General features: G+C 34.0%; 1 protein-coding gene across 1 annotated transcript; it reads left to right on the plus strand.

Annotated features, from left to right (window-relative positions):
• The first annotated feature begins 11,931 nt into the window (after window positions 1–11,931).
• LOC112527293 (S-adenosylmethionine synthase 2) lies at window positions 11,932–14,164 on the plus strand. The gene is made up of 2 exons (XM_025137837.1): window positions 11,932–12,010; window positions 12,732–14,164. The coding sequence occupies exon 2, from the start codon at window positions 12,742–12,744 to the stop codon at window positions 13,915–13,917; it is 1,176 nt and encodes a 391-aa protein (XP_024993605.1). The 5' UTR covers window positions 11,932–12,010; window positions 12,732–12,741; the 3' UTR covers window positions 13,918–14,164.
• Window positions 14,165–16,078: the final 1,914 nt, after the last annotated feature.

Genomic DNA, 16,078 nt, shown 5'->3' on the forward strand with positions numbered 1-16,078 from the left:
ATATCAAGATTGTGGGGATTGTTTAAGTCCATAGAGGGCTTTCCTTAGTCGATAGACTTTATTCTCCTTTCTAGTCTTGATATAGGGAGCGGGTTGATCAATATATACATGTTCCTTTAAGTATCCATGTAGAAACGCCAATTTGACATCAAGTTGGTAGATTGGCCAAGAGATATGAGCAACCAATTCAACCACCAGTCTGATTGTGTCATGTCTCGCAACCGGAGAGAAGACTTCCATGTAATAAACCCCGAATTGTTGTTTGTATCTGTAAGTTATTATATGCCCATGACACTTGTTATACAAAAACATTGTCAATGGTATGTAAATCTATAAGGTCATACACAAAGAATACATATGTTTCTATCACCAGAAACCCTAATCATATCATGTTGCTTGTTGAAAATAAGTATTCTTGTAGAATAATTTGAAGTATGTGACCAAAAATGTAATTGTGATAATTACAAGGTTTTATTTGTAAAATCTATTTTGGGTCTTAGTTTTATTCTAATTAATAAAATTATATAAAACCTTATGGGCTTATTTTTATTTATATACTTGAGGATAATCATAAGCCCAACCCATGATTTGGTTTATAGTTAGTTCATAGCTCAGATGAACTAACTATAAATAAACAAATAAGCTTTAAAGGATTAAATAATATCCTTTACATTCAGTGATTACTAAAATACAGAAAAGAAATAGAAAAAAACATTTTCTTTATTTTCTATAAAACACATACTAGAATAGGGTTTTGGGCTTGCACCTGGTAGTGGCCAAAAGCGTATTCGTGTGTGGATCTACGATAGAAGAAATATATTTTAATTTCTAAGTGGTCTATCAGAACCAAATTCAGATATAAAAGGTGAGCATTCTAAACACCCAATGGTTTGTTTAGAATTAATCAAATGTGTCACTGGATCTGGCTAGAGTTTCTTCTTTTTTTGGAAATTTTTTTGTAAATAATGTAACTTAATTGTTTTTCCTCTGTGTTTGAAGGTTACAAAATTGTTTTGAAACCATATAATGGTATCAAAGCCACTTTGATTGCATTTAATTAACAGAACAATATTAACAAAACAAAAAATTGATTCAGACCCCTCCCTTCTAAAAGAACCAGCGTTGTGCACATAGGGTTTTGACCCATGCGAAGGCGGTGGGTTCCTCGATAATAGCCACCCACGACATCATTGTTACCGCTGTCTAATCCCGCCTGGACGTCGCTGGTACCGCTGCTTTGTGCAACTGGTACCGTGACCTACTGTTGGACCATCACACCATGCGACTAGTGTCATGCTGGTTTGTGCGTCGGCTGTTGGCCTTGTGCCAAGCAGCGTCGTTGTTGGTCTCGAGCTGAACGACTGTTGTCGTGATGGTTTCAATCGTTGGTTGCTAGCCTCTGAGCCATGCGGCTGGTGCAGCTGGGGCTACGGCCCAATGTTGTTGCCAATTGACTACTAGCATCGACTGTCAGTTATTATGTCGTACCATGCGCCGATTTGTGATCCATGGCTGACCGACCACCGCTGGCCCTACGTCGAGAGGTTGTCCTTGAACACCTTCGACTGAATATTGAGCTAGGTGGAGACCCGTATCATAGTTGGACTCATAGGCTAAAGCTTCCCGAGCCGTGTCTTCGAGAATCGGGTCGTTTTAGGATATTTTCTTGTTTTTATTAATTTTTTCCATATTTTGATCCATTTTATTTATGTTTATTTTGTAATTGGCCAATTTATTTTATGTTTAAAATTTTGAATAATATATGGTATGCCCCAAAAGATCCGTGGATGTGTTTGGTTGGAAACTTAAAATGTACTAATTGCATGAGTTGTAATTTTTAAATAAGACTTGCGTGTTGTTTTTATATTAAATTTCTCATTAGAGATAATTGTAAAATAGATTAGGATATATTATCTTTTCTAGTTTTAAAACTGTAAACAAACTAAAGACGATGATCCAAACGGTCAAGACGGAGTCCCGAAGTTCACCAAGTTGGAGAAGCTAGTGGGAGCTTGAAGACGTCCTACACTGACAGTTGTTATCATGTTGGCTCACGACACCACATTAGGGGCTATACCATATATTTAACTTTATACTTGCATTTTATTTATTTATTTGCTGGTTTATTGTTATAAAGATTGCAAAAGGTTTTTAAAAATAAATCAAACGCAAAATGTTTTTTTAAATTCGATGGATAAAGTCTGATATTTTAAAATTGATATGGTTATCAAATAAAATCAAATTTTTGAAGTGGATAAATTTAAGAACGAGATTTTAATTTTAGAGATAAAATCAAACCTTTTAAAAGTATAAAATGGTTCTAAAATTCAAACCTTTCACAAATACAAACTATACGCCTCCCATTTAAGGTACTTGTTAAGACTTATTGATTCCTGTATGGTGAGTGCATTAGCCATTCATATCGGATGATTGTAGTGTGAGACAAGACGCCAAAATAAAGAGATTTAAGTGAACAGCTGCATTTGGCCACTAACTTAAATAGTCATGTTTTAGACGACTGATCCCAACAAATCCTAAATCAGTATCTAGGTGGGATCACAATATCTTACAATGGTTAATTTACTTGGAAATTTCATAGATAGTTATGAGTATTTTCAAGGCATCGTAGTAGGATTAAACATGCCAATTTCAATAAATGATATATTGAATAGAATTCCACGAACACCTAAGAGTTACGTTGAACGTAAATGGATGATGCCTACCTAAATAACCTATTTTCATAGACGTGCTAATTTGACTATTTATGAGCATAGGTGAAGTACGGATTTCAGCTAAAATTAAAATGATTTTTAGAGGTTGATTCATTTGTTTGAGATTTTAAAGTTACTAAAACTGAACTTAATTTTTGTAGATGTATGCTAACACCTTAAACACAAACTTACTTGCAAACAACTCGTACTTATCCCAATTTCCACTACGATCAATCCTTGATAAGAAAAAACTAAACGGGACTAAACTCCTCGGATGGTTTCAATTCCTAAGGGTCATCCTTAGGCATGAAAAGAAGTTTTACGTTCTTGAGAACCAACCTCCTAACGCTCCTAGTAGGATTGCTTCAGCTGAAGTCAGGGATACGTATGATAAGTACGTCAATGATTCACTAGATGTCAATTTCTGGATGTATGCCTCCATGACTCCCAAGTTAGCGCGCGATCAATAAGATATGACTGCATGGTATATGATATCCTCATTGAAGTCTATGTTTTTGTTACAGGTCAGACAGGAGAGGTTTGACACAGTTAGGGAACTACATGCTTGTATAATGTCTGAGGGCTCATCAGACAGTACCCATGTTTAAAAAATTAAATGATATATTGACTGACTGACTTGACTCAGCTTCCCATTGGCTCAAGACTTGGGAATCAATCTAGTTCTCAATTCTTTACCCAAATCATATGACTACTTCGTAATGAACTATCATATGAATTGGTTGGACAAAACTCGTAGAACTTCATGGTATACTTAAAATTGCTGAGAGAAACATAAACTCCAAGTCAAATTTAACCAAAAAAAGGTGGGATAGTCAAGAAAAAGAGGGTGGTTTTCGAAGGAAAACCTAAAATTGGAAGTTCCAACAAGGACAATGGCAAGGGAAAGATTCCTAAGGATGTTGTTTGCTTCAATTACAATCAAAGGGGCCGCCCGGGGGGGGGGGGGGGGGACCATAAGAGAAATCGTTGCCATACATTGGAATTTATTGTCCAATTGTAAAGCACGTGACTACGTTTAATTTATGGAAACCAATTATTTTCCAAGTTCAACTGTGTAAATGAAATTTATTTGTTTGCTTTCGGTTTCGCGTTTAAAACAAAGCCATCCATAAATTCCATTTGTGCTCGTGGTGGGTTTCTAGATTATTGAAATCATTATTTTACAAGTGTTGATTGTAAGCACTCGAGTTTTCAAATGAAACTTTCTGTGCAAGTTACTGAATTTCTTTACTTTAATTTATTGCTTTCCATCATTTACATTTCTCGCATTACTTTCTTGTCATTTAAATTTTAGTATTTTAATTTCTTCAATTTACTTTAAGTATTTATTTTCTGTAATTTACTTTCAGTATTTATTTTCTGTAATTACTTTTAGTATTTATTTTTTGCATTTATAACTTGCGCAACACGTTTTCCTTTTAGACTTTAATACGTGCAGTTTTCACTTTACATTTTCCATCTTTGTTATTTATTTTCAATGTTCATATCTTTTATAATAAGAAATCAAGCAATGATGGGTTAAAATCCTTAGATTGGTGTAATGGAAAATTAAGACCGAAACTTATATGAAATTAGAAAGATATTTTTAATACAATATTTTATCCGTATTATTTATCTCAGGTTATTAATGTTTTATTAAAAAATATATTTAATTAATTGACAACTAATTATATATATGAAAATGTATTGACTCTCGAAGTTAAAATAAATATGAAAACTTGAAGTAATATGAGAATGTTAAATATAGCTTCAGTATCTGACAAATACGGTGCAAGATGATAACACTGTGTCGTACTAAGATTCTTGATGTTTAAAATAAATGACATCGTATCGATAGTACGTCGGCCTGTGTGTATTCTTGGGAAGCCGTCTGAGCCGATAATCGGATATTTGTGACAGTATGATTGTACTAATTCATAGTGCTATTGGGCTGTCTAGAAATACTATAATATCTTTTTAATATATCATTTGTCTTTGTCTTAACAGACCTTTGCACCATTTGCTTATTTTTACAATTGATTTTTTTTCTTACTTGGTAATTAACTCACCCAAGCTTTAGATAGAACAAATCCCTTGAATTTGTCATATGAAGTTAGTTTTTAAAGATTTAACCTTTTAAGAAAGTTTTTGTGCTTAGTCTTGTTTGTGAAAACGATATCTAGTACTTAATACCATTATTACGTGTTACAAGATGATAGTAGTTCAAGATGTATATTTGCACTGAGTTCTATTTTTGTGTTTGAAATATAATGTTGCATAAATCTTACAACAAATTTTTGGCATTGCTGTCGGGGAAGCACGAAGCACACCAAAAGTTTTCTTTTTTAAAGTAAAGTTCGCAAAAACTAATTTTTCCACCACCTTTTTGAAAAAGAAAAAAAATAGTATAAGCCAAGATTGTCGCACGGTGAACTTTCCCACTTTGATCCCATATTGAACAAACTTCCAATGTTTCGATTTTCCTCTCTGGGAGATTTGAGGAAAATGATATGATGTCGTCTAGAGAACTCCAAGAGGGAGGCTCATACCTTCATCATCTCCAAATGCTGGCCCAAACCTGTAAGCTAGAAGGACAACGCAGAAAACAATAATCTAAATATTCAACTTTGATGTTACAACAGAGACAAAGAACAAAGTATAGATCTAAACTTAATTTGTCAAAAGTTTTGTGAAACTGAATTCTACCACAAAAAAGTCTCTACATAAAAATATTAACTTTCTTAGGAATTTATATTACACCTAGGGCAAGCAATGGATAAGGGTAAACCTGTTACCCATTATGTTTCGACCCGTTGGATAAGGGTTTAAGTAAAGAAAATTTATTCATTTATCCATTTATCTGTTACTCGTTTACTCGACATTTTAATGGGTATGATATGGATAAACGGTTTATCATTATTCATTACCCATTATAATGTATGTATATATATGTACATAATTATATTAAGTTAAATATTAATAATTTTCATTTATAATACTATCATATATGTCGTATATTAATGTATAATTTAATTTACTTTTTAGACATATTGAGTAAAAGAGTTCGTGATGATTAATTGAGAAACAAAATGGGGTTGGAAAAATAAGTACAACGATAAGTGTTAGATTACAATTTCTATATGGTTTTAAAATATTATACTAAGTAGATTTGATCCTGTGTATTACACGGGGTAATTTAAAAAAAATTAAATCATGTTAGAAACTTATTTTACATATATGAATAATGATCATCGAAAGTACGATGCTACTTCAGACTTGTATTCTTGAAATAACTCTGAAGTATAACTCTGAAGAATAATTCTGAAAAATGACTCTTCAGACTTGAATTTAGAAAAATGAAACTATATCAATAATTAGTTAAAATGAAGTTAACCCTAAAATTAAATTAAATTTAGAAATGAAACTATATCAATACATTGAATTTAAACTTAGAAGTAAATTTAGAATGACTGTTTAGACTTGTATTTTGAAGTATAACTCTGAAGAATGACTTCAGAGTTGTACTCTAGAAATAACTATAAAGTAAAACTCTTCAGACTTCAGAGCTCTGTATAGGCAAGCCAGAAGCTCTGCATGCACTATGCAAAGGCTCTACATGGTGCTCCGTCTGGAAAAGAAGACTTTAGAGTTCGGGTGAGCTAACTCTAAAGAATGACTCTTCAGACTTGTACTCTGGAAATAAATCTGAAGTAAAACTCTGAAGAATGACTTCTCAGACTTGTACTCTTGAAATAACTCTGAAATATAAAATCAATCACACTAAATCAGAGTTCAGACTTCTAAGTCTGAAAAAAAAGACTTCAGAGTTCAGACTTCAGAGTTCGGGTGAGCTAAGTCTAAAAAAGAAGACTTCAGAATTAGGGTGAGCTAAGTCTGAAAAAGAAGACTTCAGAATTCGAGTGAGCTAAGTCTGAAAAAGAAGACCTCAGGATTCGGGTGAGCTAACTCTGAAGAATGACTCTTCAGACTTGTAGAAGACTTTAGAGTTCAGACTTATAAGTCTGAAAAAGAAGACTTCAGATTTCTTTTTCTAAGTCTAAAAAAAGACTTCAGAGTTCAGACTTCTAAGTCTGAAAAATAAGACTTCAGAGTTCAGACTCCAGAGTTCGGGTGAGCTAAATCTGAAAAAGCAGACTTCGGAGTGCGAGTGAGCTAACTCTTTAGAATGACTCTTTAGACTTGTACTCTTGAAATAACTCTGAAGAATGACTTCAGACTTGTACTCTTGAAATAACTGTGAAGTAAAACTGTAAAGAATAACTTTAGACTTATACTATTGAAATAACTCTGAAGAATAACTCTAAAGGATGATTTTTCAGACTTGAATTTAGAAATGAAACTATATCAATAATTAGTTAAAATGAATTTAACCCTAGAATAAAATTGAATTTAGAAATAAAACTATATCAATAAATCGAATTTAAACTTAGAAGAGCGCTTGTGTCAAATCTGAAGACCAAGTCTGAAGACCTTGAGTTTAGAGTTATTCAAATACCCAATATTTTTGAAAAAGACCACATGGTAAAGTTTGCATCATACACAACAAAACCAACCATAGCTCCTTTGGTCCTTAAGGATCAGAGCCCTTGTGGACTCACCAACCAAAAACAAGGCCAACCAAAGGCCCTTTGGTCAACCAGAGCCCCTCTTGTCAACCAGAGCCTCTGGTTCGTCTATCTAGAGCCTTTGGGTCAAAAAAATGTTAAATATTTAAAGAATTTGAGTTCCAATTACAACCAGAGACCCTCTGGTTAAACATGAAGATCAACTAGAGACCCTCTGGTTCTTTATGATGGATTGGAATATTTTTCTAAAGTTCAAATAAACAATCAGAAGTCAAATCAACCAGAGGGGCTCTGGCTTACAAGACTAAGTTTAAGTCTCAAATACTTATCTTCAAGGTCTAGATAAGTTTATTACAAAACTTGTAATCTTGAAATTACTCTGAAGTAAAACTCTTCAGACTTCAAAACTCTGTATAGGCAAGCCATAAGCTTTGCATGCACTATGTAGAGGCTCTGCATGGTACTCTGTCTGGAAAAGAAGACTACAGAGTTCGGGTGAGCTAATTCTGAAGAATGACTCTTCAAACTTGTACTCTGAAAATAACTCTGAAATAAAACTTTAAAGAATGACTATTCAGACTTGTACTCTTGACCTAACTCTGAAGTATAAAATCAATCCCATTAAATCAGAGCTTCGACTTCTAAGTCTGAAAAAAAAAAGACTTCAGAGTTCAGATTTCAGAGTTCGGGTGAGCTAAGTCTGAAAAAGAAGACTTCAGAATTCGGGTGAACTAACTCTGAAAAATGACTCTTCAGACTTATACTCTTCAGATTGTAGAAGACTTCAGAGTTCAAACTTATAAGTATGAAAAAGAAGACTTCAGACTTATTTTTCTAAGTCTAAAAAGAAGACTTCAGAGTTCAGACTTCTAAGTCTGAAAAATAATACTTCGGAGTTCAGAGTTCGGGTGAGCTATGTCTGAAAAAGCAAACTTTAGAGTTCGGTTGAGCTAACTCTGAAGAATGACTTCAGACTTGGTCTCTTAAAATAACTTTGAAGTAAAACTTTTCAGTAAATTGAATTTAGAATAAAATGAAGTTAATCCTAGAATAAAATTGAATTTAGAAATGAAACTATATCAGTAAATTGAATTTAAACTTAGAAGTAAACACCATTTTTTTGGGGAATTAGTTACCACACGAATTAATTAACCTAAAAATAAAATCAATTGCATTCTAAATTAGTGGGATTAATTGAATAAGAGGACACATGTCAATCAAATGAGTGTCATAGAACTGTTAATGTAAATTGTGTCTAGATACGTTCAAATGAGTCTAATTGAACCACTAATGTAAATTGTGTCTAGATACATGTTTAGGCGAAAAAACAAGAAAACCGACTCACCAGAAGATGACACGTGTCAGCAAAGTTACTTATTTATTATAAGTATAGATTGTATTTAAATTACTAGAACAAATTAAATATAAAATAATTACTATATTTATGAACTTATGTTTTATCATTATGTGTTTGGGGTTTAATAATATTATTTGTAGTTAAAAATGAAATTTTATTTTACCATTTATCCATTATCTGTTTCAATGCCTGCTAATTTTACGACTAGGATAAGATATGGATAAAAGATTTGTGAGATAGATAATTACCCGTTTGGTACCCGCTATTTTAAATAGATACGTAAGAGAATAACACTTACCCTACCATATCCTATCCGTTGTCGGCCCTAATTACTGTTGGAAGTAGTCTTCAATAGTTGGAATCATGTCCCACATAGGAAGAAGAGTTAAAATAAGAGTGGTTTATAAATCCTATTCTATTTGTTTTATCAAATAAATAATACTTGGTTAATAGGATTTGGGCTTGATTTTCTACTTGGTTTGGATTGATATGGAGAATATTAATAGATCAAAAGACAACACCAGCACATTGCGCGTATTCGGGTTTCCCTAAATACGTTTTTTTTTGTTTTACATACAGTGTTTGGTGTGGATTTGGTCGCAGTCGGTTTCTTATATGTTAACAGTTTTCTTTATTTGATTTAAAATCTTATCCATTGTGGATAAGTTTTGCCGACAGGTTTTCCGTTATCCACCATACCTATATATATATATATATATATATATATATATATATGTCTAATATGTTGGTAGAAATTGATTGAATTCTCTCTTTTCTCCTCTTCAATTTTCTGCAACAAAATGGATGTTCATGGAGATGAATTGATTGGTTGTATCATTCATCTAGATTAGGTTAGTCCTGGGATAAATTAGCCTTTAACCCAACAACATACTAGTAGGAGCTGATATTATTCTAAGGAATCACATCCTAATCTATTTATCTTTCATTTTTTGCAGTATTTTCTAACAATTACACCAAAGAAAGACCCCCTCTTTGTACCCCACCAAGAATTTTCGTATGTATTAGAGACCTCAAATTTCTAACTGAAAGAATACCATCCAACGAAAGAACCCATTTTGTTCTTAATACTAAAATATAGAATATATCTCTATATTTCTATATATTTATTCATAATATTAGACTTTAAAGATCATTAATGTTATATTCCATCTTAACATTAAAAATTACCATAATTCATATTTATTACATTGTTTTAACAAAGGCAATTATTTCTCGAAATGGGATTATTAGGCATGATAAAATTCAATATCAATAAATAAGGATGTATTTGATGCTTAGATAAAGTAGGATAGGACAGAACAAAATACAATTGTTCAGTGTTTGCTAAAACCAAATTAGACAGATCAGAAGAAGTAAAATGACCAGTTTATCTATAATGAGTTGTTTATATATTTAGATTAATTTATGTAATTTGTTAAATTATAATGAAATAATTGTTTTTATAACATAATATATCATTAAAAAGTTTTCATCAAAACAACTAAAACACCAACATAAAAAGTTTATGTAGTTTCCAATTTTTATATTATCCTTTTTCGTTATTATTTTTTATTAGTGATATATAATAATTTACATAAATTAATAAAAATAAAAAAAGTATAAACATAATATGTTGAGGTCAGTAAAATGAAAGTTTAAAAAACATAAAATACGATAAATAAAATTTAAAGAATAAATAAAATGTAAAAAATGAGACCTAATTGATGTTTTAGAAAATAATTAAGTTTTATTTTGATGTTATATTAGTAAAATATAAGTGTGTTTCACTTTGTTCTACTTTGTTCCATGATGTAGGGGTGGAACAACCATGTTCCACTTTATTTTTGTCTGCTACAGATAAGGTGACGTTCGGTTCGCATAATATTTTTGAATGAAATTAAATATGTTAAAGGAATCTGACTTTAAAGAAATTGAAATGAAATGTTGTTAGGTTTGACTATCTGTTTGGTTGGTAGACATTGTAATGAAATCTGTTAGGGAATTAGAATTTGTTTGTTTGGTTCACAAAATGTAACTTTGGAATTGGAATGAAATATTAGTAAATGACCAAAATGTCTTTTTTGAAAATTTTAATTTTTTTAAAACTAAAAATGCTTTAATAAAATAATTATTTAATATGTAAAACAATATAAAATACACAACCAAAATATAACCATAAACCAAACAACGTTACTAAATCAACGGTGATCGGTGGTTTAGATGACGGTGGTCCGCAGTGGTTCAAATCGATGGTGGTCCGCGATGGTTCAGATGAAGGTGGTCCGCAGTGGTTCAGATGAAGGTGGTCAGCGGTGGTTCAGATCAGTGGCGGCAGCGATGGTTCAGATCGACGATGATTCAGATTGCTAGTAGTTGACAGTGGTTCAGATCGATGGTGGTCCATTGTGGTTCAAATGGCGGTGGTTCAGATCGATGGTGGATCAAATCGGTGGTGATTCAAAACGACGGTGGCCAACATTGGTTCAGATCGGTAGTGGTCGGCGGTGGTTCAGATAACGATGGTCGACGATGGTTCAATGGTAATGGTCGGCGGTGATTCAGATCGACAATGGTCGAAGGTGGTCATATTGGTTTTTATGAGATTAGAGTATATTAAGTTAAGGACATATTTGATATTATGAAAATAGATAATTTCATTTCATCAAAATACCATGTAGTTGCTAAAGAATGTTAAATTTCTTTATTTGTGGAATTTATAGGATTTTGAAGATTCTTTTCGTGAAAAAGAATAAACCCAAATGAGAGAATAAAATTTGGTCAGTAGAATTCAACATTTCAATTCCATCAGATTCTTTTAGAATCCACGAATCAAACGCCTCATAAAAATCCTGCCAAACAAAAAACAAAAATCTCTATTATATTATATTATATTATATTATATCATCTCCAATGTACCAAATGCATGCACTAATAAATGATATTTTCAAATTTGGTAATAAAATCTTGAAAAATCACCAAAAATACGTGTTAAGACGAAAAAGGATCGAATCAAATAACAAACAAAATTAGAATTCCGATAAATATAATTATATTTTTAATAAAACATGATTTCTAATTAAAGAGAATAAAAAAGCCACATCATTTTCATTCACCAACTCCTTTCTAAACATGAAAACAAAAAACCAACGGTGCAGATTTGATCTGAGGAATGGTTGATCTAAGATTCCACCAACGCACAGAATGAATCTGGCACGTACGTTTCATCTTACACCTCCACTCTCGCCTATATAAGCATCACCCCCATAACCTTTACTCCTCGCCCTTAGCTCCTTTGCTTTCAGAAGAGGAAGAAGGTCGTTCACCAGCTTTCACCCTCTCCTTCTACTCTTCACAAGGTATTTGGACTATTCTGTTTCTTTCTTCCTCCGTCTACGGCCGACGTAACCGCCATGCCGGAACTACGGTTGGCGGTGGTTCAAAAATTCTAGGGCAAATGTTTGAACTTTGTCGGTTTGTGATGGATTTCTGATTTTCTTCCAACACTTTTGGCCATGGATTATGTGCTTACCTTGATACTCCCGGATTACCTTTTCTTTTTCTAGTAAAATGATAAGATTCCTATCAAGTGTCTGCTTTTTGTTGATATTTATTCCATAGAGTTTGAATTAGGTCTAAAATTGATATGATATGGACTCCAAGTTGTGGAAGAACTGTTGATTTTAGGTTGAAATTGATTTGGTCAGAAGATCTGTTCCCAATTTGGTCAGATCTGGAGTTCATTCGTAATATGCTATGCTAGTTTTAACATCAAGTTGGTGCTTTAGTAACGGATCTATCACCCTTGCGTCACGCCACTCACGCCTTGATTTTGGGAACCGTCGATATGCTGATATTTGTTGTTTGAGTCATGGATCTATTAGATATGTGTTACCTACTTACCTACGATTTGTGCTCTTTTTAGGGTTTGAGTTTACATCTATTTCAATTTCCTTTTTTTTTAATTTTCAACTGAAGGTTTTGTTCACCGTAACTTGCATGTAGTGTTGAACCTGATCTACTGGTTTTTTGTGCTATTTTAGTGGGAGAAACTAAACAATTTTCTTTATTGAATTTCAGCTTTGCAATAATGGAGACCTTCTTGTTCACATCTGAATCTGTCAACGAGGGACACCCTGACAAGCTCTGTGATCAGATCTCTGATGCAGTTCTTGATGCCTGCTTAGCTCAGGACCCTGACAGCAAGGTTGCTTGTGAAACTTGCACCAAAACCAACATGGTCATGGTTTTTGGTGAAATCACCACCAAAGCTAATGTTGATTATGAGAAGATTGTGCGTGATACCTGCCGCGAGATAGGGTTTGTTTCTGATGACGTAGGTTTGGATGCAGACAACTGCAAGGTCCTTGTCAACATCGAGCAACAGAGCCCTGATATTGCCCAGGGTGTCCATGGTCATTTGACCAAGAAGCCTGAGGATATTGGTGCCGGTGACCAAGGTCACATGTTTGGTTATGCCACCGATGAGACCCCTGAATTGATGCCCCTCAGCCATGTCCTTGCAACCAAGCTTGGGGCCCGTTTGACCGAAGTTCGCAAAAATGGCACTTGTGCATGGCTCAGGCCTGATGGAAAAACACAAGTCACAGTCGAGTACCACAACGATAACGGAGCCATGGTCCCTCTCCGTGTCCACACCATCCTCATTTCCACCCAACATGATGAAACCGTAACCAACGACGAGATTGCAGCAGATCTTAAGGAGCATGTGATCAAGCCGGTCGTTCCTGCCAATTACCTTGACGAGAAGACCATCTTCCATCTTAACCCATCTGGCCGTTTCGTGATTGGTGGACCTCATGGTGATGCTGGACTGACCGGGCGTAAGATCATCATTGATACCTACGGTGGTTGGGGTGCTCATGGTGGTGGTGCTTTCTCCGGGAAAGACCCCACCAAGGTGGACAGGAGTGGTGCCTACATTGTGAGGCAAGCAGCCAAGAGCATTGTGGCTTGTGGGCTAGCCAGGAGAGCCATTGTGCAAGTGTCTTACGCTATCGGTGTCCCTGAGCCGTTGTCTGTTTTTGTGGACACGTATGGAACCGGAAAGATCCCTGATAGGGAAATCCTTAAGATTGTGAAGGAGAACTTTGATTTCAGGCCAGGAATGATCTCCATCAATCTGGATCTTAAGAGGGGTGGGAATGGGAGATTCTTGAAGACAGCGGCATATGGACACTTTGGGAGGACAGACCCTGATTTCACCTGGGAGGTGGTGAAGGAACTCAAGTGGGAGAAGGCTTGATTCATAACATAATATATGCATGGTGCCTCTGTTGGCTACAAAGATATAAAATGTGAGCTTTTTTTTTTTTTTTTTGTAATTTTACATAAGATTTGATCTTATTGGTGTTTTGGGTAAAATGTTAAAAGGAGGAAGGGCCTATATATCCTATGCGCTATGGCTATGGTTATGGTGATTGTATAACTATGAATCAATGCATTGCCATTTGCTAAGTAATAAAGGAAACATGCTGTTGCTTCAATTTTCATATGTGAAAATCATGGTTTATAAGAATGGTGGTTTTTATTTATTAGAATAACTAAGCTTTGATCTCCTGTACTGGACGGGGTATTTTAAATTTTTAAATGAGGAAAAATAAGTTACTTTTTCTCAGGTTTAAAAGAAAACAAGAAAACTCTGAATATTAACTTTATAATACAAGAATTCAGAGTTCTATTGTTAGGCCGGAAAATAACGTGATTCCTAACTATGTTTTTCAGTTTAATTTTTATTTTCAGAATTAATTGGAATGTGAATCTCAATGAGTTTATTTATATAAAATTTGAATGAAGAAATTGGCCACAATTGGGACCAGATTCATGAAACAATCAGTTTATTTAGATATAATAATTTGAGAGAACAAATTGGGACCAGATTCATGCAACACCCATTCTTATGGTATAAGATATTTGATTGAATTAAATGTGGAGGAGGAAAAGTTAATTAGAAAGAGGCAGGTAATGCAATGTTATGCTCTTTGACTATTTCTTCTACTTTGACCTAACCTTTAGCAATGACACCCCTAACTTCTATTTAATCATTTTATATTTTTATCTTTTTTATTTTTTTGTTGGTTTTATCTTTTTTATTTTTTTGTTGTTTTTATCTTTTGTCCTTTTCTTATTTAAATTGATTAAACACATATATTTATCTATTAGGTTCGATCCCGTGTGTTACACTGGGTTATTTGAAAAAATAAATAATGTCAGGAACTTATCTTATAGATATGAATGATCATCGAAAATATGATTACTTCAGACTTGTACTCTTGAAATAACTCTGAAAAATAATTATTCAGACTTGAATTTAAAAATGATTGAATAAGAGAACATATGTCAATCAAATGAGTATAATTGAACTATTAATGTAAATTGTGTCTAGATACGTTCAAATGAGTCTAATTGAACCACTAATGTAAATTGTGTCTAAATACGTGTTTAGACGGGAAAACAAGAAAACCGACTCACCAGAAGATGACATGTGTCATCTAAGTTACTTATTTATTATAAGTATATATATATATATATATATATAGGGAACTAATTAAATGAGAATTAATTAGTTTGTGGTAACTGTGAAGTCGAATGTGAGCCAATCATTTAAATAATTAGTGTTATATCCTAAAATAACATAAAAGGTAAATTGGTAATATTTATATACATAAAACCCTAGATGGTACTCTTCTCCTTCATCTACTTCTTCTCCAGCCACCCTGATCACCCCCATCTACTTCTTCATTGGCGGTTTCCTCCCCTTCCACAACCATCTCATCTTCTCCTTTATAATCACTAGACTCGAAACTATTATATTTGGTCGACGACTGTTTCTCCAACGCCATTTGCATATTCGAAAGCCTGTTCTGAGAAGCACGAACGCCGACAACAATTCTGCAGAGATCAACAACTCCAACGGTGAGTCGGTTTCCGGCGGACGCAGACCAGTTGGGATACTTTGGGCGCGCTCTGGGGAGTGGTGGTAACGCCGTTCGCCACCAAGGACGAGAACGGAAGCTCACCGATGTATGGATCGAACGTACACTTAATTCCTCGTTACTCGCTTCCTCTTCCTTCTCAATGTCTTCCGATAAACTCATCGTCTCCAGTTGAATCGTTGGCGATATATGTGGTTTGGCGTTATCGCCGTCCATTTTCACCGGTGAGATGAAACCCTACGTCGGAGATGTAAACCAGATCTCGTCGGAAATGTAACTCCGAAGATGTCCCACTCCTTCTCTGTGGGAAAAAGTTGTGAACTGTATCAAATCAAAGTGTATCACAATGGATTTGATTTTGTTTTTATGGTTTGAGTTGGTATCATAGTTGGTATAAACAGTGGTATCACAGTATATCACAATGGGTATCACATTGTGTATCTTTGTGATTACTTGATACCTGCCGGAATA

The sequence above is a fragment of the Cynara cardunculus genome (genome assembly GCF_001531365.2).
Source record: "Cynara cardunculus var. scolymus isolate 2C chromosome LG 15, CcrdV1, whole genome shotgun sequence".
NCBI classification, from domain to species: Eukaryota; Viridiplantae; Streptophyta; class Magnoliopsida; order Asterales; family Asteraceae; genus Cynara; species Cynara cardunculus.